The following is a 24,870-nucleotide window of genomic DNA, read 5'->3' as shown; positions in this document are numbered from 1 at the left end:
GGATAGTTTTGGGTGTTTTTCTGGTGGCCGCAATCTTTCAAATGTGTATATGAAATACGCAGACGGGGTTCCAGTGATTCACATGCCGTCGTCCTTGGCAGATGACACTATAGCGCATATTTGGTAATATACTTGGTTATGTTTAGATAGACATGACACTACATGCATTGTACTAGTTGTGGTGTCTAAACTCTTTTCTTTTTGCGAAAAATATCAAAGTTCATTATTTCCATCCAGCAGAAAGAAAAGCAGAAAGAATTATGAAGATGGGAGTACGTAGAATAAAAAGCAAGCAATGGTAATTAAAGAAGTTAAGAAATAAAATTTATTAAAATTCCGAAAGAAGTGATCGATATGTTTTATTCATGGCTGGAAGAACACATGCATGCTCATTAAACATTAAGACCATCCCGACTTCGTTGCGTTGTCTCTTCATTCTAATTTGCATATCTCATCGACAAACGAGAGTTTCATATTAAAATTATCGTACAATATCCTCTTATTAGTTTGTTGTTGTGCTCCTAAAATCAAAGCCGGGGAATCAACAGCATCATAGCTACCCATAAGTAAACACATGTTACCACGCATCCATAGAAATAGAGAAGTCACCTCTGAAACAACATAATTTGCCCCTGTAAAATGGAATGTTATGTGCGGAAGTGTAAACGACCGTTCTTTCGGTCTAACAAAGCAAAGAAGATTGGTGGATTCGTCACGAGGCATACCAATCTGTTCAAAATATTCCACTACAACCTTTGCAAGTCTAACAAAATGATCTTTATACATAATCGTATACTGAGTCCCTGAATCTATCATGCAACCGCCGGTTCCATTCTCTTTAATCTCAAAATCTGCTTTTACAAAACCTACCTTCTTGTTCCCCACACTGATATCTTCTAGATTTAAGTAATAAAACGATTTGTGAACGAGGTTCTCAACTATGGGAGTTGTATGTACTTGACCTTCGATAATCGCGTCTTCACCAAACCTTAAATACGTGTTGCTTAAGAAAATACCATATAACTCAAAGCAGTAGGAAAATTTATTTTGTTCATGACCACCTAGCTGTTTTAGAAAAGAAATCTGTCCTCTTCCTAAACCAAGTACTCCTGCAATAAGATCAGGCTTTTTCTTGAAATGATTAATACCGAAATCGAGAAAATTTGCTTGGTTGAAACCACAGCCCATGAGTATCTGAACACTTTCAACGCCACCAGCACTTGAGAATATAGTGAATGTTTCTTGAGCTATAACACCAGATGAAGATCCACCATCCGAATATTTTGCTTCGTAGGTACATTGGCCCTCCTTATTGCATTTATCGCCAGGGCAGAGAATACTATGATCCCCACAAGGAAGGGGACGATATGTTTTTGAATCCTCCCAAGGATAAAGAGGAACTTCTTGATAGAAAATATGCGTGGCACCTTTGCATTGAACCCACGTCATATCACTAGCCGAATCAACCACCAAATAGTAATCTCTGAAATATCTATCAGTAAATGTACCTATACCTACCATTCCGACGTACCACATTGCTGGGTCATAAGATACCGGCACCTGTACTACATCGGGATTTATCATCGAGCTTGTTGCATTTTGTCTATGGAGTAATATTTGGGACCTGAAGTAAAGTGCTCGACTTTTGGATTGTTCCATGAGTTTTTGTATTCTATCCTCTGTTGTCAAATGAATATCCTCAGCAGGATCGGAAAAAAGTGACTCTTTCGAGTCTTTGTGAATCATCCTCAAAGTAAACCCTTTCTTTGGATTAGCTGCAATGACTGAATTTAATAGTAGTGAAACATAAGTAGTGATCGTTAGAAGAAGAATGAAAAAAGCGGGTGTTGTTTTAACCATTTTGTGATCTAGAAAGGATTTTTATGGACGCAGTATGCAATTCTGAATCTTAGTGTCTTTTCGTGCTGGTAGAGATCTGCTTTTCAAGTGGTACATTTTGTTCCAGAAAAGCTATAAAATAAAAACATGCAAATTTATGTAAAAATCTTAGTAATTAATATGCAATCTTATTAATGTAATAATTAATTACTTTCTTAAATGCCTTAGTTCCTTCTAGTTACTTTTCAATACCTATTGAAACGGTTAGATTGGTCTTTGGATTCTCCGTTGAGATTTTACGCTAACGCGCAATGGGGATATACTGATTAAATGGGGATAATGTTAATAAGACAAATTAAGGATTCAAATAGTAATCTGCACGTACCCATATCCTTATATTTTATATAATTTTTAATCTACTGTCGTTAATTATACTTAGTAATTAATTATGTTTAGTTGAATTTATAGATTAGTTTGATAATGATTAGCATAAATCGTTATATTTGAATTTGTTGATACAATAATTTTAAATAAAGTTATTTATGATCATGAAGGTTTAGGTGAAAAACCGATTCAGGAAAGTAAACAAGTTGAACAAACAAGTTGCACCAAATACTCATGTACAAGTATTAATGTATTGAAATTCAAATTTTTTTCATTAAATTCACCATTACTATGCGTAAAAAAACTCAATGTCGGCATGGTAAAAGTATGAATACCATGCCGGCAAGGACCTAATCGGCATGGTATTCATACTTTCACCAAACTGGCGCACAATATCCCCCAAATTTGAAATTTTAATCAACATTTTAAATATAGAGAGTGCTCTTTAAGTACACTACCGGCACAAAAAGTTCATTATCGAGCATGCCAGTAGTACTACTACTGTAGTGTTGGGTGCAATAATCAAAAATAAGGAAAAAATCAAATAAGCAAAAGTTATTGATACTTAGCTCCTTTATAGTGGAAGTGATCGATTTGATGAAACGGACGAGCTCTCCAAATCTCCGCAACAGCAACAAAGCAAAACTTTGGAAAAACAGAGTGAGTCACGTGTTCAACACGTTGCCCGTAAGACATTAGCGCTCGGATACACTCAAGAGTGATGCTATAGCCCTCAAGGGGGGGATATCTCCAGGATAAAACACCTTACTACACCTACTACTAGCATATGTAGTAGATGCTCAATTTGAGCTTGGCAACTCCGAAAAAAAACCGTTAAGGAAAATCGCGAACGCTTAAGAAACGCTATAAAATATTTTTCCTTAGGGGTCCCTCTAAACTATAGAGCAACCCCTTTCCCATAGATTTTACAAAAGTAGTGAATCTGTTTATATAATGGAATAATACAACTTAAAAAGATGAACTCCGCGATGTGGGACTAAAAGCTTATATAGTCTCTTAAAACAACTAAAAAGTGGAAACTCCACGATGTGGGACTAATAAGTTTTTCATTAACAAAAGAAAACAATAAATTATAATTTTAATTTAAACTTTTAAAAATCGTATTTTAGTAATCGTTTTCCAAGAATCCCCCACATGAATGAAAATTCAACAAAACACGAAAACACAGATAGATCTTGGTAAATTAACAACCCAATCTCACGACCCGAACTGACTAAACAAACAGACATATCGTACATGTTGAAGTCATACTAGCCATTCAAACGTCTTCTCCCTTGCACAACAGTGTGTTGACCCCAGGGTCATACTATGGATTGCAAAAATCATATAGTATAGAGAGCTTTCATCTTTAGTTCCTCACAAGTGAGACTAAAGGTTCCTTTCACCAAAGTGAAAAAACATGACCTAGTAAACCCTTAGCGACCCTTAGGTCCTAAGTTCCAGTAATACCAAAACCATCAAAACGAAAATCACATAAATAGCGAAGGAAATACCATTTTAGGCAGATGTGTCCATGAGGGATTGAACCTTTGCTTAGTGAGATATTACCGGAATTACTTTCTAGAGACAGTGAACTATGTCTTGAACTGCTAGCGTTTGATGTAATTTGCGATAACAACCACGGATGATATCTCCAAGGTTGCTGCCAAGCTCGTGTCGTTTTGTCCAATTTGTCCCTGGACATAACCTGTTTCTCAGAATGCTCTAGAGAATCAAATCTCATATTCTCATAAGAAGCGGCCCCACTTCCTCATTCAGATAGGTGAGTTTCCATAAAGAGTGTTACTGCTATACCCCACTTCAATCTTAAATTGAAACTATAGAACTCATTAAGACTTCTTAAAAGTCATCCTTCACATGCAGTCACACTATCACGTCTACACCATAGGGAAGGGACAAAGAATGAAATTCTCTGATAGTGTTTACCTTTACCCACCACAAATTAGTTGTCTCATTCGAAACCTTGATCTTGGGATCTCCAGTCAGCAAGGTTGAGTATCCTTCATGGCAAGTTTAATTTATGAGCTTAATCCCCATCCCCCTCGATGCATTTCTAACTATCTCTTTGATAAATCTTTCGTAAAAGGTTGTGCAATATTCTCCTTGGACTTTATCCAATCAGTGGAAATAACACCGATTGAGATTAGTTAGTTTTAGTTTTAGCTATTATAGCTTGGCTAACACAGTGTATAGATATAGCTGGCACAGGCCTATGCCAGAGAGGAATGTCTTCTAAAAAGCATCTTAGGCACTCGGCCCCCTCTCATGCTATATCTAACGCAATACTCTCATATTCCATAATGAATTGAGAAATATATGTTTGTCTGAAAATCTTCCAAAAACAAACCTTCTTGCTAGAGTGAAAACATATCCACTCGTAGACTTAGACTCCTCTGAGTAAACTATCCAGTTTGCATCAAAAAGTCCCTCAAGGACAACAAGATACCTTTCATAAATCAAACAAAAGGTAATAGAGTATTTTAGGTACCATAATACTCTACTAAGGGCATCCCAATGCTCTTATTCTGGACTACATGTATATATAATTAACTTACTCACAATATAGGAAATGTCTAGAGTCTTACAGTTCGTTAAATTCATCAGACATCCTATAACTCTTGAGTATTCAAGTTAAGATACCCTATTACCCTTATTTTTCTCGAGTCTACAAGAAGAATCGTATGGAGTATACGCAGGCTTACAATCAGACTAATTGTATCTCATAAGCACAAATTCAACATAATGAGAACGACTAAGACTATAATTTTTTGATTATCTTCTAATCCTCATCCCTAAGATTACATCAAAAGAGCCTAAGTCTTTCTAGTCAACATTCTCATTCAGTGCATGTTTTTAGTGGAACTAATCACATCTATGTTTGTATCAAATATAAGCATATCATCAACATACACGCATACAATGACACAAGCATCCTTAACAAGTTACTTGTAAATACACTTGTAAGATTCATTAACTTAAATCCACTACACATTAGCACATGATCAAATTTTCCATGTCTTTGTTTACGTGATTATTTGAAAACCATACAAAGATTCGTTCAATTTACAAACTTTGTCTTCATAATGTTAGAGCACTGCACGGTCAAACTCGCATGCGTTGCTATCTCAAGCATGTTTGTCAATGTTAGTGATCAAAATTATAAGTCTTGATTTCTAGTCTCTTATAGCTAAGTCTCGGACTAGGATAGTAAGTGTAGTTGAGCTCAAGGACTTCATGGCGATTTATCATACAAGTAGAAGATCTACTCAAGGAACCGGGTGGAACTTCTCGACAGAAAGGTATGTGGAGACTTGAACTTATCTGTCACTCAAAATTCTATCTATTCTATCTCATATTGTTTGAGACAAAAGTCGTATGCTATATATATAGACAAGATCATACACATTTGGTATTTCGATCCGAGTATACCTTGCCTATCTATATCTCGAAATATGTGTTGGTAATCTTTTCTCTTCGACCAAGTTTATCTTTACCTAGTGACGAAAGTCATGAATATTTCAATCACTTTGAAAATTGCTTTGACGAGAAATAGTGTAACAACTGTATAACGTCCTCTAAGAATGTTTCAATGATTGGAATGAGAGTTTAGATTACATAACCAATGGATTCCTGGAACCGAAGTTTTCGAACTTTGTTGATCAAGAGAACTGGAAGTATGGAAATTGCTAAGTCCACGAACTGCCGAAGTTCTCAAACCCGAGAATTTCTGCTGGAGTTGACATACTACTTGCGTGAGCCAAGTCCGCGAACCGGCGTAGTTCTCGAACCCGAGAATTTCTGCTGGAGTTTGTAAACTCTATCCGGTGTCTTAAGTCCGCGAACCTAGTCTGCGAACTTGAGAACGTTATATATCTAAAGATGATTTCTGAACTTAATCTTAAAAGACTAAGGAATGCATTTGCAAACCGTGACTATTAAAGTTCATGAACCGATTCGAGTGAATCAAATAATCTTTGCTTCAATTGTGTCTTGTGTAGTTACATAAGATTTCCTTGCAATTGAACAACTATCTTAACTAGTTCATTTGAGTCAATTGAACTAGTTATGGTGAAGAAGAACATGGTTGGTATGAAGTGCTCATATGCTTAACCTCTTTGGGTAGACTATTGTTGAACCAACAATGTACACGTATGGGTGTGGTTAACAAACCTAGAAGCGTCCAGTCATTTGTGTATGACAAGCTAAGTTTTCGATCTAACGGTTGAGAATATTAGCTTGGATCTAAATCAGGTTTTCATATAACGGTGAATATTGATTGCTTTATAACTAAGGAAAAACCCTGATTTGAAAGGCTATATAAAGGAGACATCTAGTATTGTGCAAAACTAATCCCCACACCTTACGTGTGATACTAGTTTGCGTGCTAGAGTCGTTTCTCCTTTAACCTTGGGTTTCCTTCTTCTAAAACCAGGTTAACGACTTAAAGACTTCATTGGGATTGTGAAGCCAGACCGATACTACTTTTATCGTAGTTGTGTGATCTGATCTTGCATCTTCTATCGTAACGTTACAAGCATATTGATTGGCTTGAGATCGTGAGAGTTCTCCGATAGGAAAGATATAAAAAGTAATCACAAACACCTTCGTCTCATTGTTTGTGATTCCAAGACATCTTGTTTCGCTACCATACGATTAAGATTGTTGTGAGGTGATTGATTAATCTAGGTTGTTCTTCGGGAATATAAGACCGGATTATCAATTGGTTCCTGTTCATCTTGATTATTATCAAAAGACGGAACAAAAACTTTTAGGGTTTTTCTGTGGGAGAAAGATTGATCCTTTGATAGACTTGTTTGTGTGAGACAGATTTGTTTATTGTTAAAGCCTGCGATTTTCGGTCGTAGCAACTCTTAGTTGTGGGTGAGATCATCTAAGGGAATCAAGTGCGCAGTATCGTGTTGGGATCAGAGGCGTAGGGAGTACAACTGTACCTTGGATCAGTAAGAGACTGATTGGGGTTCAACTATAGTCCAGTCCGAAGTGAGCTTGGAGTAGGCTAGTGTCTGTAGCGGATTAATACAGTGTGTATTCAATCTGGACTAGGTCCCGGGGTTTTTCTGCATTTGCGGTTTCCTCGTTAACAAAATTCTGGTGTCTGTGTTATTTCTATTTCCGCATTATATTTGTTATATAATTGAAATAATACAAGTTGTGCGTTTGAATCAATCAATTGGAAATCCAACCTTTGGTTGTTGATTGATATTGATTGATCCTTGCACATTGGTCTTTGGTACCGTCCAAGTTATTCCTTGTATTTGATTAGAACTCGCAGGATCTGCTTGAGTAAATTAAATCAAGAGAGAGATATAAACTCGTTGATATACTTTCAATTGATTGAGTCTTGTTGATTCTCTTGAAAGTATATTCGAGTTTTTCCATACAGATTGCTAAGTGAAATATTGGGTGGTGTTGTTAGACCCCCGCTTTTTCAATTGGTATCAGAGAAGACAAACACCTTAAACCTAATAAGTTTGTGTTTGATCGCTCCTTAAAAATTGTCCCATGGGAAATTTATTTGGAAAACTTTCTCTTGGCATCTGTAGCGCATGCCAGATTTCCTTAAAGATTGTTCAAGGATTATTATGGTTAAAACCTCTGGGTTCTCATGATGATCTTACTTTATCTAAATGGGAAGATTTAGATGTTAAGAATCAATCAGAAGGAAAAAATAAAAAGAAGGGAAGATTGAGAAAACGCTCAAAACGCTCAAGGATATGGGACCTCACTAAATTAACTCTTAATCTCTTTGAGGAATACTATCGTAACGGATCAATTGATAAAGATCTATTTAATGCGTTCGAAGGCGTTTTTAAATTCTTAGAAAAACTTAAATCTGTTAAGTCTAAGAATTACTCCGAAAAGGGTTATGTATGTGTTAAATATGTTAATACTGTGCAACTCAGAAATCGGAATTATCCTTCTTCTAGCCAGAACAAACGAAGGATAGAAAGCTCTAACTACCCTGAATATCATCATTACTTTGATTATACTACAGGGACTGTTCACACATATAAACCAGAAATGTCGCATGAGAATTCCTCTGCGCATTATGCCTCTTGGTAACAAGGCTGGCACTTCCCCATCTGTATATATCTTGATATGGGGTAACAAATGGTTTGAGTTGTGTATAGTTTTGTTATTCATTGGTTAGATATCAATTTTAACTTTTTATTGCATTTGTTGTCGTTCACATGTGTGTTGTCACGGAATGCACAAACCTTAATGTGCAAATGGCTAAGAAAATCCTATCTTTCCTATATAGGTCGCGGTTCATAAATGGGTCCAAGCCCATGTGTGGCCTTATAAAGAAGAAGTCCGTGTACCCTAGTCTTCTTCATCACCCGTCCGCGGACGTGAACTTTTAGGGTTTTGTGTGCTTCCTCCATTGAAGCTTCTTTGGAAAAATTGAAAGAAAGGGTGTTCAAGATTCAATCCAAGTAATTAATTTTCTCTTGATCCTTTCATATTTCTAGTCCCATGATGAATTCTAGAATCACTAAAAGGAATTCTAAAAACCCAAAAATCTATAGCTTGAATTTTTCTTGTGACCAAAACTCTCTTAGAATTAGGTTTGTGGATGATTCTTGTGTTAGAGTGTTTGATAAGATTTCTTCAAAAGGTTTCATCCTAGAAAAGAAATTGGATTTTTATAGTGGGCATGAAGAGGATTTGGTATGCTTTAAAAAATTCAAGCTTGGAAATATCTTTGATGGTCTTGGTCAAGGATTCGATTCTCTTACAAGGATTTTCTATGCCAATATTCATGATGTTGATTACAACAAGATGGAATTCAAATCCATGATTGGTAGAGAAAGGTTTCTTGTTGATAGAGAATTAATTTCAAGGATTACCAAAATCCCGTTAGGGAACGTACGGCTTCCTAGACCAAGTGATGAATGTCCATCTTGTGATGATATCTCGGTTGGGCTTTGTGGAAAGAAGGTCATTTGGAGTCAAGGAAAGTTCCCTACTAATGATCTTAGTATTTCTTTGATGGCTTTTGGAAAACTTGGCATCCCTAATCTTTGTCCCTCCACAATTGAAAATTCTTGGTGGAGTCACGAGTTTGCGGAATTGGTCTATTTCCTTGATTCGAGTATTTCAAGTCTCGATATTTGTGGTTTCATTATCTCTCAAATGATTTCGATGACTTCACCCGTCAAGATGTTGGGTTACCCTTGCTTGATTAGTCAAATTTGCCGTGATCGTGGGTGTGATCCAATTGGAAATTCTCTTGGGGTCCCCAAACCGGTATGTCCGTGTACCTTTAGGCGCATAAGGGAAAATGATTGCAAGCGACAAAGAATCGCTTCTCTTGATTTTAGTGATCCTACTACCATGAGCCTTCTTCTAAAGATTCATAAAGGTGTGTGTAAGGTTGATTCAAGATTGAAGTTTGTTCAAGAACAATTGTCTTTGGTTGCGACGAAGTTTACCGAGTTTAAGGAATAATTGAACATAATTAAAGCATATTGGAATGTCTCTGATGAGGAAGAAGATGCGTAACATGTGTTCTTGATTATGCCTAGTATGTCTTCTTTTTGGTTTAGTTGGAAGAATAACTAGTGCTTTGAATAACGATGATTGTGACTGCACATAGCTATTATTTTCATCTTCTTGTTCTTAGGTTTTTTGGTTTAAAATTCTAAAACTATTTGGAGGATGATGTTTTGCAATATTTTTGATTTTGTTATATTGCAACTTGTTATGGGATATTTGTGTTTACGTTCGTGAACTATGTTGTCCCATATTTTGTCAAAAGTAAAGTCGTTCACGATCGGTATTCACGTATTGGTTTAAGAATGAATAGAATTTTTACATATGCAAAAGTTAAGCCTATATTGTCAACCCTTGACGGAAGATATGTTAAAATCTTTTGTATCCAAGGATTATTGCTATTGTATATGCTTGTGCAAAATAATGAATCCTTGAGTGTTCCACGGTATAGATCTTCATTGATCCATCTTTTTGTATTACCATGAGGCTCCGTGAAGTGTATGTGGAGACTTGAACTTATCTGTCACTCAAAAGTTTATCTATTCTATCTCCTACTCTTTGAGAAAAAAGTCATATGCTATAAATATATATATACTAGATCATACACATTTGGTATTTCGAGCCGAGTATACCTCGCCTATCTATATCTCGAAATATGTGTTGGTAAGCTTTTCGCTTCGACCAAGTTTATCTTTACCAAGTGATGAAAGTCATGAATGTTTAAATAACTTTCAAAATTGCTTTGACGAGAAATAGTGTAACAACTGTATAACGTCCTCTAAGAATGTTTCAATGATTGGAATGAGATTTTAGATTACATAACCAAGGGATTCCTTGAACCGAAGTTTTCGAACTTTGTTGATCAAGAGTACTGGAAGTATGGCAAGTGCCAAGTCCGCGAACTGCCGAAGTTCTCAAACCCGAGAATTTCTGCTGGAGTTGACAAACTACTTGTGTGAGACCAGTCCGCGAACCCAGTCCGCGAACCGGCGTAGTTCTCGAACCCGAGAATTTCTGCTGGAGTTTGTAAACTCTACCCGGTGTCTTAAGTCTGCGAACCTAGAAGCGTCCAGTCATTTGTGTATGACAAGCTAAGTTTTCGATCTAACTGTTGAGAAATATTAGCTTGGATCTAAATCATATTTTCATCTAACGGTGAATATTGATTGCTTTTTAACTAAGGCAAAACCCTGATTTGAAAGGCTATATAAAGGAGACATCTAGTATTGTGCAGAACTAATCCTCACACCTTATGTGTGATACTAGTTTGCGTGCTAGAGTCGTTTTTCCTTTAACCTTGGGTTTTCTTCTTCTAAAACCAGGTTAACGACTTAAAGACTTCATTGGTATTTTGAAGCCAGACCGATACTACTTTTATCGTAGTTGTCTGATATGATCTTGCATCTTCTATCGTAACAGTACAATCATATTGATTGGCTTGAGATCGTGAGAGTTCTTCGATAGGCAAGATATAAAAAGTAATCACAAACACCTTTGTCTCATCATTTGTGATTCCACGACGTCTTGTTTCGGTACCATATGATTAAGATTTTTTTGAGGTGGTTGATTAATCTAGGTTGTTCTTTGGGAATATAAGACCGGATTATCAATTGGTTCTTGTTCACCTTGATTATTATCAAAAGACGGAACAAAAACTTTTAGGGTTTTTCTGTGGGAGACAGATTGATCCTTTGATAGACTTGTCTGTGTGAGACAGATTTGTTTATTGTTAAAGCCTGCGATATTGGGTCGTACCAACTCTTAGTTGTGGGTGAGATCAACTAAGGGAATCAAGTGCACAGTATCCTGTTGGGATCAGAGCCGTAGGGAGTACAACCACTACACCATATCCTGGTTTTAGCAACGCTAAGATTTCGGAGGTGTGCAACGGATATAGATGTAGCACACTTTGTAACATCTATATCAGTTGTACATCGAAAAATTCGTTGCGCAAATTAAGTATTTTTGATTTTATTAAGAGGGATTTACTGTTTAGTCCAGAAAACCCGATCCGGGTTACCGGCTAGTCCAACGCGAAAAAATATTTACTCCCTAATCCAAAAAAGTTTCGAAAAGAGTAAAATTACTCTACTAACCCTAATATATAACATTACGTATAATAATACATATGTTACTACATATTACATATGTAGTATACTAGTTACTACTAGTATACACTAATATACTAGTAGTAATTAGTAGTAACTAGTATGTAGTAATAACATATGTAGTATGTAATATACTAGTAGTAACTAGTATGTAGTATGTAGTAATAACATATGTAGTATGTAGTATACTAGTAGTAATTAGTATACTAATAGTAATATATTATGTATTGATACTACATATTGATATGTAGTATGTTATGTATTGATACTACATATTGACATGTAGTATGTTATATATTGATATGTAGTATGTTTGATATGTAGTAGGTTATATATTGATACTACATATTGATATGTAGTATGTTATATATTGATACTATATATTGATATGTAGTATATGTGTTGATACTACATATCAATATGTAGTATGTTATATATTGATATGTAGTATGTTTGATATTGATACTACATATTGATATGTAGTATGTTATGTATTGATACTACATATCAAAAAAAATTGTTATGTATTGATACTACTAGTATTAGTTACTACTAGTTTACTAGTATACTATACTATAGTAGTATACTAGTTTAGTATAGTAAAGTAGTTACATAATTTACTAGTAATAATAAGATATTTTTGTTACTACTAGTACAATACATATTAATATGTAGTATCACCATATTGATACTACAAGTATGTAGTAACATACTACTAGTAACATTTACATGTGTTGATACTAATTAGATCTGGAAGGGTGTTTTAGGAATTTATAAAATACACTTTATAGTCTCCACGAAGTTTTTGGATTAGAGAGTAAATCTTTTCCACGGGTGGACTAGCCATTAACTGGGTCTGTTAGAACTGGACTTGCCAGTAATTCCTACTTTTATTAATAATAACTAGTGCTGCAACGTTTTGAAACTTATATAATCGTTGTACATTTCAGGGTACTTTCGTCATGGGCTTTTAGTAGTTTGTTTATTAATATTCATATTTATTTTCAGTCAAATTATTATCAGACAAATAAAGGAACCCGGAAAAAAAAATACCCCTCCCTCTCTCTCGTTCTAACTCCATTTTTCCCTAACCGAGAAAACTCTAGTTTTCCTATGATTTCAGAAGAAAAACCACAAATCTGAGTCAATAATTTCTTCATCATCATACCCTAATCAATGCCTTCGTACCAGAAATCCAGATCTATATCTTTTTAACTTGAAATTTCCCTAGCCTGGAAAATCGATTTTTGTTCCTGATTTTGAAAGCCAACACATAGTCTGATAATTGCAATTGATTAACAACTAACAATTGGTTGATTCATCAGGTATGAACCCTCAATTTATTGTCAATATTTTATGATGTTTGATTTAGATCGAAATCTGTGAATATTATCTCACAGAACTATGGGTTATATTTTGATAGAAGTTAGTTTGTAAAGATTTTTCTATTTTGTATACGTTCTTTGTATTTTTATTTCTTTTTTTAAAGCATGGATTTGTTATAAATTTCAGTTTAGTTTGTTTGTTTTCTGTAGAAGTAGTTTATCAGATCCAGCTATTTGGGAGTTATTTTTAAAGATTTGTGTATGTGATTTGTACTTTCTTGTAGTTTCAAAGCATGGGTTTGTTTCTTATTTCAGTTTAGTTTTGTTTTTTTTGTACAGACTGAACATGAAAGATACAGACCAATTTTTCTAAGGAGAGAGATTCTGAGGCCTAATTCAAGGAGAAGTGTGAACTACTTCACACATTAAGGTAACATCACCTAATCCGCAGAAAGAAACATCTGTTTCAGCAATTTAAAATTTCATAGCCATTCTTGAATTTCCGTTTACTTCTTGTGTACTTGTAGTGGAGAACGGTGTTCCTAATTTTTGTCTCAAATGCTATGAAGTCCAATGAAGTACTGGCAAAGGATTGCAGGGAAGAATCTATGTAAGATTACTAACAAGCAGCAAACTGAGTGATCCTCCACTTTCTTAATGTCTCCTAGTTGTTCGACAAAAAGTACCAAAAGAAACATCATTGACATTTGCACATTGTGTTCGATTTCCAGGTGATTGGTATGTCTATCAGGTTAACCTTGTGATTATTCAGTAATTTGTATAAGATGCTTCATTTTTGTATATCTCTGTCCAAAGTCTAATGTGACATGGCATGTGAAAATGCATGCGGTCATCATAGTACGATAGACCTTGTCAATTCTGGTAGCTTTTAAAATTTGAAGTTTCATTCTTATTCAGTTCATATTTGAGATATAAAGGGGCGGGACTTGTGTTATTCAAACATCAGAAAATGATGTATTAATAATCTATCTTTTTGTCACCAACAGGTTCCACGTTTTTAGTACCGGAAAGCGATCACTTGGATTTACTGTTCGCGTCGAAGTAAAAAAAAAAGGATCTAAATTATTAGTACGTTGATACTAGTTAGTTTGCTTGTTGTGCCTACTACTTATCTTAATACCAAAAGATGCAGTATGTAGTTTTAATAAATATTGATCTGTGGATTCATTTGTAGGTGGTTGTTGCTCCTGATAACAGAACAGTATCATCAGCTGGTAATCTTCTAAGAGTTAGACTTATTGGCGATTTTGCCGGCTACAAAAGTATTCCATCCTTTGAGGACTTCTTTCTGAGGTTGACTTTTAGGTTGGATCTGGATTTTCTGAGATAAATTGGAAATATTAATAGTAAGCCATGCATAGGGAGGCGATTGCAGGTTGTCTTTAGCGCGTCTTCGTTTCCGTTCCAGTCCTTTTCAAGGTGATTATTGTTCTCGTATTAAAGAAGGTGATCATGTTATTGTTGTAGTGCAGATCATTTTTATCTAAAATCATCTACCTTAATCATAAAGTAGGTTTCTAAAGTCAATCTGGGGATTTTATAGAAGTTGCTGGCCTCAGTATTCTCAAAGTTCAGTTATATATCTATAGTTAGGCTCAATTTTCCTGCACTATGACCACTACAGAACAAGTTATAAAGCTCATAAGTCAAAAAAATTCATTTTTTGCAGCAATAATGCTCCACAATTTATGTCTATATATGCTAGGAGCACCTACCACCACCAGTACTACTACTAAGTTTACATGTAAAGACATTCTACATTTATTAGTTCAAACCTACTTTTACAGTTCTTAAAATTCTAGATATTATCATTCAATTCTTCATTTGACTCGATATTGATGGACAGTTTGCTTTCTTCGTAGATATTATCATTCAATTCTTTGTAGCTTTCGGAGACCCACAAACTTACCATATGGTTTCCAAGCGGACGACGATTGCACTCCGGTTTGTTTCCTGTTCCCTGCTTGGAAAAAGGCATTTACTGGTGTATTGTTGATGAAATTGTTTATGTTCTATGCACATATATTAAGGAATTTGGTGCTGAACTGCAGTTACTTGAAATCGAGTTTCATCTTGGACCTTCATGCTTGCGGTCCATGGGATATTATATATGGGGTATGTACTCCTATCTGTTCATCTTACTCTGTCCATTGTTATCTTACACTGCAGCCTATTTTTTCTTTTGATTTTTTTATATAGGCATCTCGTGATGTGGACCAATTGATGTGTTCGATAAACAAAGTAAGGCCCACGCAATGCGCTGTTGTTTCTTTTGGGCATTACCCATCATGTTCTATCATTTTCCACCTACTGTAGCTTTAAATATCAATTTCCACCCACTTGCTTTAAATTTAGAAAAGAAAGAAAAAAATGATTCCTTTATCGTATGGTCCATTTAGTACACAGTGCACACCGTCACTGGAACGAAAGCGCAGCAAGTAACAAATTGTCACCGACCCCAGTTTGCTTTCTAGCTGGTTGTGTGCAAGAGAAAAAAAAAAGTGAATGCCCTTAGTACGTAACTTCAGTGAGTGCTCTGTGCCAAATTGCCAATGTTGTCGATATCGGCCAAAATGACCGAGATCTTCCCGAACATATATTTTCAGAAGAGTGGGCGTCGATATCATGTTCTGCTCATTATTGCAGATGGTCAGGTTAGTCTTATATTTTCAATAAATAAAATTCTGTCTTTGAAGGTCACTGGTAAGCTAGCGAGTCAGTCACAATATATTGTCCGAGTTTGATGGTGATTGTCGCTTTTCTTATTTCTGTTTGTTTATGGATCTGGGTTTTGAGAATTTGGATAGTGGGTGTTGTGAATTTGTCGGTAGTGTGTGATCTGTTTTTAGGGCTTGTGTTATTTTGAGGATTGGTGAAGGGGGGTTGTTTCATTTTCTGTGTTAATTTGATTGAGGAATGTGGGTGCAGAGATCTGCATTGTTAAATTGATATTCTGGGTAGAGATGTTCTGATTTTTGTATATTTACTATATGGCCACTGAGCTTCGATATTGGTCTGTCTGCAAATTGTCGGTGGGATCACTTTTGCGAGTGATTGGTATATTGGGATTGTTTTGCTAATTTCTACTGTTTTTAAAGTTAGGTCAGTTCTGATCTCTGTAGGTATATAAAATGAATTGAAATTCTTGGCAAAGGCTGCCTTATTACCTTTTAGAGATCTGATAAAAAATGCTGCGTTTGGTATATCTCATTGGAAATGAGAAATTATATTGGAGCTTGCTAAAGTTCTGTAAAGCATTCTTATCTTTCTTGTCGGGCGGTAAAATATGACGAAACGAACTTTATGGTACACAGGCGTAGTGAGTGTGTATTGACTACCACCCTACGCAGCTAGTCAAAATGTATCCTTGTATTCCCATTGTGCTAGGTTTGATAGATGTGAGAATCAGCTTGTTAAATAAATTTGAGAAGTTCTTCGAGGTGATTGGATCGAGAACTCCATTTACACAGTGAGCCTCCACTTCCTGTATCATTATCGTTTTTATATCCTATCCTGCTCTGAAAGGCTTATGCTTAGAGGATTGTTGTCTTCACCAATGGTTCCAAGTTTTATTTTGGTTTGAAACTGAATTTTTGTTACTTGTATTCCAGCTTAACATGAGGGAAGAACTTACTTGCAAAGTTGCATGCCGTATGAAGCTTGATGCCGAAGCTGCACAGAATTTTTAAGAGAAAATCGATGATGAGTACCGAGTAAACATGTAAGTTGGATTTTTTCCCCCTTCGTTACTCTTACACAAGAAACATGATAATGTATGATGATAATTCATCTAAGTATGAAAGCGAAACTACGCTGGGGTAAGTAATAGTTAGATTAGTTTCTGAGCGAAGTATGAAAGTTTCCTGCACTTTATCTGACACAACCTTAGTAACACAAAGTTTACTGTTTCAGTAGGTTGGTCTGTAATGATATTAGGGGGCGCCAAGAGAACATTCCAATTCCAGCAACCAATATGGTCGATGACCCACATGTTGCTCCTACAGGTAATATCAAATGGGCATCCATCTTTGCATTTCAGTTTGTCCATGGATGGCTATTGGAGTGTAATGGTTATTTCTGTATGACGCTGAATAAAGCACTGGCCTCTTCTAATTGTAGCTCACCAATTCCCAAGCTTCTGCAAGCGTGAAATTTCTCGCTCAGCCCTGCTTGGATGCAACTGCAAAGGAGTTTGTATCGATTCAAGGAAATGTGCCTGCGGAAAGCTTAATGGTTCTGAATTCAGATATGTAGCCAAAGATGATGGCAGGTAAAACAGTTTCACTTTCTCCACGCACATCTGAATTTCCATATGTTTCACATAGATATGGCATGGATATCAAACTCAGAGAAGACTTCTCAGAATGTAACAACAGGTTAGGGTTTTCATAGTTTCAAATTCAGAAACTTATGTTTATAACATTTGGGATTTTGCATAAGTTGTTCAATACTGTATGGGTTTATGGTTCATATGTCGAGCTACTTTGTTGATGCATGAATCTTTCTTGATGGATTATGATGATCTGTAATTGTTCTTAATCGATTGTAATTTATGAGCAGATATCTGCCGGAATTTGTGCCGGAAGTATCTTTTTTTTAGCCTGGAAATTATTTTGCAACTGATATAAATGTGGGACAATTATGCGTTGCACAAATCACCTGAAATACGCAACGGATAACTGCTACCAAATAAATAAAACGTTGACAAAGAACACAATAGGACCCACAAAAGTGTTATTCTATTATTAATAAGCGTTGCACAAATTAAATAATAGGTTGCACACATAAGAAAATTACACCGTGGCACCATCCGGTATGCAACGTTTATAAAAGTTGTCATTATTTTACCATCCGTTCCACATTGGTGGCGCAACGCCGTTTTACCTATTTACGTTGCACAAATTATGCGCAACGTTTAAACACGCCACAAATTGGCTGTTTTGGTGTAGTGAACTGTACCTTGGATCAATGGAGACTGATTGGGGTTCAACTATAGTCCAGTCCAAAGTTAGCTTGGAGTAGGCTAGTGTCTATAGCGGCTTAATACAGTGTGTATTCAATGTGGACTAGGTCCCGGGGTTTTCTGCATTTGCGGTTTCCTCGTTAACAAAATTCTGGTGTCCGTGTTATTTCTATTTCCGCATTATATTTGTTATATAATTCAAATAATACAGGTTGTGCGTTTGAATCAATCAATTGGAAATCCGACCTTTGGTTGTTGATTGATATTGATTGATCCTTCGACATTGGTCTTTGGTGTCGTCCAAGTTATTCCTTGTATTTGATTAGAACTCGCAGGATGTGCTTGAGTAAATCAAATCAAGAGAGAGATATAAACTCGTTTATATAGTTTTAATTGATCGAGTCTTGTTGATTCTCTTGAAAGTATAATCCAGTTTGTCCATATAGATTGCTAAGAGAAATATTGGGTGGTGTTGTTAGACCCCCGCTTTTTCACATAACCTTTCACTACAAAGTCCTCAGGTTGGTCTATGTAAATTTCTTTATCTAATTCACGGTTTTAGAAAAGCTATCTTAACATCCATCTGATGTATCTCCAAGTTGTTTATGGAAACAATATCAATTAGCATCTCAACTGAAGTAATTCTCGTCACAAGTGAATAAGAATCAAGGAAATCTACACCTTGTTTTAGTTTATATCCTATAACTACCAACTTATCTTAATATTTTTCCATAGTTCCATCTACCTATTATTTCCTCTTAAAGACTCATTTACATCCCATGGTCTTACTCCCTGGAGGTAAACTAGCAAGCTCCCAAGTCTGGTTCCGACGGACTGAGTCCATTTCACTAAATGAAGCTTCTTACTAGAATGGGGTTTCAGTAGATATCAAGGCTTCTTTATAAGTCTGGGGCTCATACTAAGCTAGGCATGTTATGAAGTCGGTTTCATAAGAAGTCCCAAGTCTAATTGTTTTACTTATCTTAGGCTCAACATCAACTTCATCTTTCTTTAAAATAAGTTCTGACTATTCGAAAATAAATATAGGAGATCAACATCACATCTCTAATGAGGTAAAAGTTTAAGAATAAACATGTTCAAAGAACTCAGCATCCCTAGATTCCATAATAGTATTCACACCAAAGTCAGAAAAAGCAGAACTCATAACCAAAAACTATATGCAGTAGGGTACTTAGGATATCTTATCTAAACACCCCCACATTTTGACGTATGCATAAGAAGGTTGTTTATCTTTCCATAAACATATGGAGTTTTATCTAATCCTTTGAAGGTTACTCTATTCAGTATATAACAAAATTAGAGGACGCCTCCACCCACAAGTTGGCGGTTAATCCTTTAATCAACATGGCATAAATCATCTCCTTAATGGTTTTGTTCTTACGTTCAACTATACCATTAGGCTACGGTGAATAAGGAGGTGTGATCTTATCTATAATGCCATTTAACAAGTAAAGTTCTCCTATATGAATTTCATACTTGTCATCACGTTCATACCTAACCCTTTTAGTGGTAACATATACTTTGCTTTCAATTTCAAGTTTATACTCTTAAGGCTTCTAAGGCATCATCCTTACCCCTAAGTAAGTATACAAGATAGTACCTCGTACAATCATCTACAAAAGTTATAAACCATCTTTTACCGCAGTGGTTTTGGGTTAAACTCATGTCAACTAGGCCTAACTGAATTAATTATAAGGGCATAGAATTACTCTGAATATTTGTGCTAAAAGGTTTTATAGCATATTTTGATTCTTCACAGATTTCACTTTTGTTTTTCAAAATCCAAACTAAATTTGGGTACACAGCCTATAGCCAGTTACGCATTCACTTATCACGGTTCCAATTCTACCACGTAAAACAATCAATCACACAAATAAAGCAAAAGAATTAACTATGTTCACATCATCAGTTTTTCCATTAAGCTTATATAGACCCGAAGTCCTATAATTCTTGCCTAAAAAATCACTGCCTAGTTACAAAAAGTTTTCCAGATTCAATTAAAATTTTAAATCTTTTACCATATATAACAGAACAAGATATAAGATTCTTTCATATGGTCGGAACATGAAAACTTCATTCAATGTGAGAATATTATAGATATGAGCTTCCAATCGACCTTTTCCTTTTATGCAACCTCTGTTGCATATGAGTTACTCAAAAAGAGTTTCTCGACATCCGCTATCCTCTAATAGGAGGTGAACAGGTCTCTGTTTCAATGAACATTCTCGGTGGCTCCAAAGTCCACCTACTGGTCTCTCACATTGGTTATTAAAATAACTTCCGACATCATGCCACTAAACTTGTTCTAGTTTGTTTCAACTAAATTAGAATTAACTTTCTTCTTATTAAGGTTTTTATGTTGTCTACAATTTACTTCTGCGTGGGCAGGAATTTTACAAACATAACAATCGCCCTTAATTAAAGTAATGTCGGATTCAGTTTTACGAAACATACCTTTCTCCTGAAGACTACGTTTAGAATTGTTTGATGTTCTCTCCTTTTTCAGATTTGGAAGACTTGTGCTCATCCACAGGCTCCTGGTATCCATGTCCCTTTCCAATTTCATGTCATAATCTTCGTTTATACTTTGACCACGGACACGGTAATTTTCCACTCACCTAATACATCACATCTCACAAACCTAGTTCTGAATCGGAAAATAAAATATGAATTTTGAAGATAATATCTAGAACTACAAACTTCGTTTGAATCACCATATCAAAAAACTCATGGTTACCCCATAAAAACTACTTTAGCTAACAACAAATTTCTGCTCGTCAGAATTTTTCAGAAACGTTTCTTTGTTTTGTAAAATATCAAAAAACTACTTTTACAACTCCAAAAATTCCGAAATTTTATGTGGGTAACTATCAAGATGTCTACTACATTAGGTCAAAAGGGTTCATCGAAATTCCATTTAGGTTAAGAGATAAATTCGAAACTCTACAGCTGACCAAAAATCGTTTTTTGTTTTTCACTTCACAATTAACATCTGATTATTACAAATTCTAATGTATTAAGATGTTTGGGGTGCAATAATCAAAAACAAGGAAAAAATCAAATAAACAAAAGTTATTGATACTTAGCTTCTTTATAGTGGAAGTGATCGATTTGATGAAACAGACGAGCTCCCCAAATCTCCGCAACAACAACAAAGCAAAACTTTAGAAAAACAGAGTGAGTCACGTGTTCAACAAATTTCCATTAATACATTAGCGCCCGTCTACACTCAAGAGTGATGCTATATCCCTCACAGGATGGATATCTCCAGGATAAAACACCCTATTACACCTACTACTAGCATATGTAGTAGATGCTCAACTTGAGCTTGGCAACTCCGAAAAAACTGTTAAGGAAAATCGCGAACGTTTAAGAAACACTATAAAATATTTTCCCTTAGGGGTCCCTCTAAAGTATAGAGCAACCCCTTTCCCATAGATTTTACAAAAGTAGTGAATCTTTTTATATAATGGAATAATACAACTTAAAAAGATGAATTCCCCGATGTGGGACTAAAAGCTTATATAGTATCTAAAAACAACTAAAAAGTGGAAACTCCACGGTGTGGGACTAACAAGTTTTTCATTTACAAAAGAAAACAATAAATTATAATTTTTATTTAAACTTTTAAAAATCGTATTTTATTAATCGTTTTCCAACATGTAGTAGTGCACACACGATACATTGCTTAACTTGTTATGCCGGCACATGATGCAAATTTCCCAAAAAATTGAGTTTTTTTCACTTGGCTATCGAGATTGATAGATTTCTATCAAACATGCCGCAAACTAATTCCAATAAACTATATGGCATGTTGTTATACTGTTGTTTATACTAAAACTGTGCTGGTACGTAAAAGGGCGTTGTATTTATCATGCCGGTAATGACTGAAACTGGAAATATTATGTTACAATTTTTTATTCTAACGTAAAAGAGTTCTTTTAAAACAACAATTATCGATGATTAGGCTTATTTCGAGGAGGCATGTTTGTATAATCGATTAAAAGCAGCGATGAAACCGTGTTGAAACTGACGATATCGAAAAAAATTTGTTTAGGAGGCGACAGAGAAGGAGAAGAAAATTTGAAAGGGAATGGGAGTATGAGAAGAATAAATTTAGGTTTGATTTAGTTTTTATTTTTTTAAAGGGTGGATTACTACGTTCGCCCCAAAAAACACCCCTTAGGATGATTCTATTAATTCATATCTCCAATTATTATGCATATCCCCTCATTGCGTTTTCTTTATTATAACGTGTTTGGATACCAGAAGCAGAAATTATCACAAATCAGAAGCAAAATACATTTTGCTTCACAAAATTTTGTTTTGAAATAAATTCGCCAAAACCGATTATGGGATTTCAACTTCTACAAGTCGAAAGAATCCTACTATTGGGGATCCAACCCAATTGGGATTTGGGGGCTTCAATGGGTGATGAATTAGTAATCTGTATAACCCTTATCATGATATTTTCAATAATACCTAATCTATCCTCAATTTAAATAGTGCTAATTAAGGTAATAAGTTCACTAAGCACTATTAGTGAATTGATTAGACTAATCAACTTGTTTATTTTTTTAAAATCAAAACTTGATTTTCCTGGATTTTGAAGAAGGAAAAAGGGTGATTTTGGTGATATTTTTTTGAAAAATTTTGCAGGAAAATGAGGAAACTCTTCGTCAAAATACTCAGGAAAATCTTATAATCAACTCCCAATAACAGTTTTATCGGTTCAAATTCCTAAATTTTCTGTGCAAAATCTGGGTTTTTTGAACTTACGGCTTGGATAATTTATTGTCCCAGCTGTTATGGAGAGTGACAGTTGGGAACTGATGTGTTCCAAGACGTAAAACAATGAACACGGATGGGAGTTCATACACACCTAGCCGTAAGTCAAAATCACGGTTAGGTGTGTATAAACTCTAAGCCGTATCAACATTCCAGATGTGTCTGGTTCGCAGATGGGTTACCATCCATAAGAGCTCAAACGTCTTGGAAACCTAAGTGTAAATCTTTCCGTTCTCTCAACCAATGCATTACTGCATTGTTTATTGAATTTGACAAGGTGGTTGAGACACTCAACGGCTATTTGTTTGAAAAACTAGTGGTTGGGGCCTTAAGATTTATAAATAAATCTTCATGTAATCTCTTTTTCACCCTGAACACACATATTTGAACTTTCAATTTCGATCTCACATATTTCTCATACAAAAAATCACCATGGCTACTCCCTACAATTATGAAGAAGATTTTATTATTATTAGATCATTATTCACGGTTCGACAACATGATGAATATATCAACATTTACATCGATCAAACCTCCATGTCTTTCTGGAACTGTATATTCAAACCTCCATGTCTTTTGGAATAACTTCTTCGAAGAAAATGCGAATCTTTCAAAAAAGAAGTTAAAGTCGTAAATCAAGCCCAAACCCGCTATGGAATTTTCTATAAGAGTAGTTATTCAATATTACAATTCATTATAAGTGGTTTTCAATAATACTATCTTACTTTTAATTGATTTTTTTTTGTTTTCTTGAGGTATATGGCATGAACCGGATACGAGACAATTCATTGGAAATAGTTTGAGTTTGATGATTGCTACTGTATCCAGTACTTATGATTTAACCCTATACAAGACAATCATATCAATGTTATGAAAGATGTGTCATTTTCCTATTCAATGAAAAACTATTTTAGTCTATTGGTTGAGTTTTATGCTCGTTTCAATTTCTTTAAACGAAAAAAAATGTTATCAATATTTTTGGCTAGGTTTTTAACAATTATGACCTAGACGTTTTGACTTAAAAGCTTCCAATAATTGAAATTTTGAGATTTACGGCTTGGATAACGGACCATGACCAAACCGTAAAACAGAAATTGTCATGGTCCTTAGAATATGTTGGTCGTAATATGTTTTCCAGATCCATAAACAGTTTGGAATTTGTTTTTTGCAGTTGAGAAATAACAGGTTACGGCAGGTTATTCTGGCCGTTGAATCTGGTTTCCAGAATCATGGCTTGTTTACCTAGTCGTAAATCTGGTTGGTTTTCTAAACTTTGTTGCCATAATTAATCAAATTTTACACCTTCATTCATCAGTTGATAATGTCGCCATTACATTACATTACATTATTAATTAGTGTTACATACCTTATACCTTAATGGAGAAAAGACAATTTAGATTATTTCACCTAAAAAGTCAAGCTTTGTTGAAATTCTCAATAAACTATTTCGTGATCCAATAGTATTGCTCATGCTCAAATTATGTGGAACGAATAGCTAGGTATCAGGAAAGAGTCAACGCTTCCTAAAAAAACAAATCAAGGTTAAGTTAATATATTATTGAAAAATTACTTAATGAAATACTTTTGCACATATTCACTCTTCCGAAAAACGCCTTTTCGTGACACTTTGTCTTTACTCGTTCCAATTGCACCCTTAAAACTTTCATTGCTAGGTAGATCTCCTCGAACCGTTCCTTTATTTGGTTCATTTATTTTATTTGCATTGCCATCTATGGCCACAAAGACCATAAATACATGGTTTAATAGAGAATCATTACTTCCTCCCACGTAAATACATTGATCTTCTTCATGCTTTCTGACCGTGAGCGACGCTCTAACGATTGCAACTTCTTCTTTGGTGATTTAGCGAGTCACCATGTTT

General features: G+C 35.2%; 1 protein-coding gene and 1 long non-coding RNA gene across 13 annotated transcripts; one reads left to right on the top strand and one right to left on the bottom strand.

Moving 5' to 3' along the window:
- Positions 1-432: 432 nt before the first annotated feature.
- On the bottom strand, positions 433-1,860 carry LOC113311206 (aspartic proteinase nepenthesin-2-like). The gene has a single exon (XM_026560051.1). The coding sequence runs from the start codon at positions 1,858-1,860 to the stop codon at positions 433-435; it is 1,428 nt and encodes a 475-aa protein (XP_026415836.1).
- Positions 1,861-12,906: 11,046 nt separating this feature from the next.
- Positions 12,907-17,814, top strand: LOC113308161. 12 transcript variants are annotated; one of them, XR_003339545.1, is made up of 11 exons: positions 12,907-13,195; positions 13,535-13,625; positions 13,723-13,933; positions 14,203-14,284; positions 14,391-14,635; positions 15,079-15,160; positions 15,268-15,331; positions 15,416-15,457; positions 15,616-16,937; positions 17,129-17,220; positions 17,336-17,814. It is a non-coding gene; the product is annotated as an uncharacterized LOC113308161 (long non-coding RNA). The 12 variants fall into 12 exon arrangements; XR_003339546.1 differs by lacking the exon at positions 15,416-15,457; XR_003339540.1 differs by having other exon boundaries at positions 15,416-16,937.
- Positions 17,815-24,870: the final 7,056 nt, after the last annotated feature.

This window comes from Papaver somniferum, chromosome 9, assembly GCF_003573695.1.
Source record: "Papaver somniferum cultivar HN1 chromosome 9, ASM357369v1, whole genome shotgun sequence".
NCBI lineage: Eukaryota > Viridiplantae > Streptophyta > Magnoliopsida > Ranunculales > Papaveraceae > Papaver > Papaver somniferum.
This window is presented reverse-complemented; position numbering and strand designations above follow the sequence as displayed.

What these genes read in the sequence shown, in the direction of transcription:
- LOC113311206 (XM_026560051.1), bottom strand. Translation starts at nt 1,860, where the DNA reads ATGGTTAAAACAACACCCGCTTTTTTCATTCTTCTTCTAACGATCACT.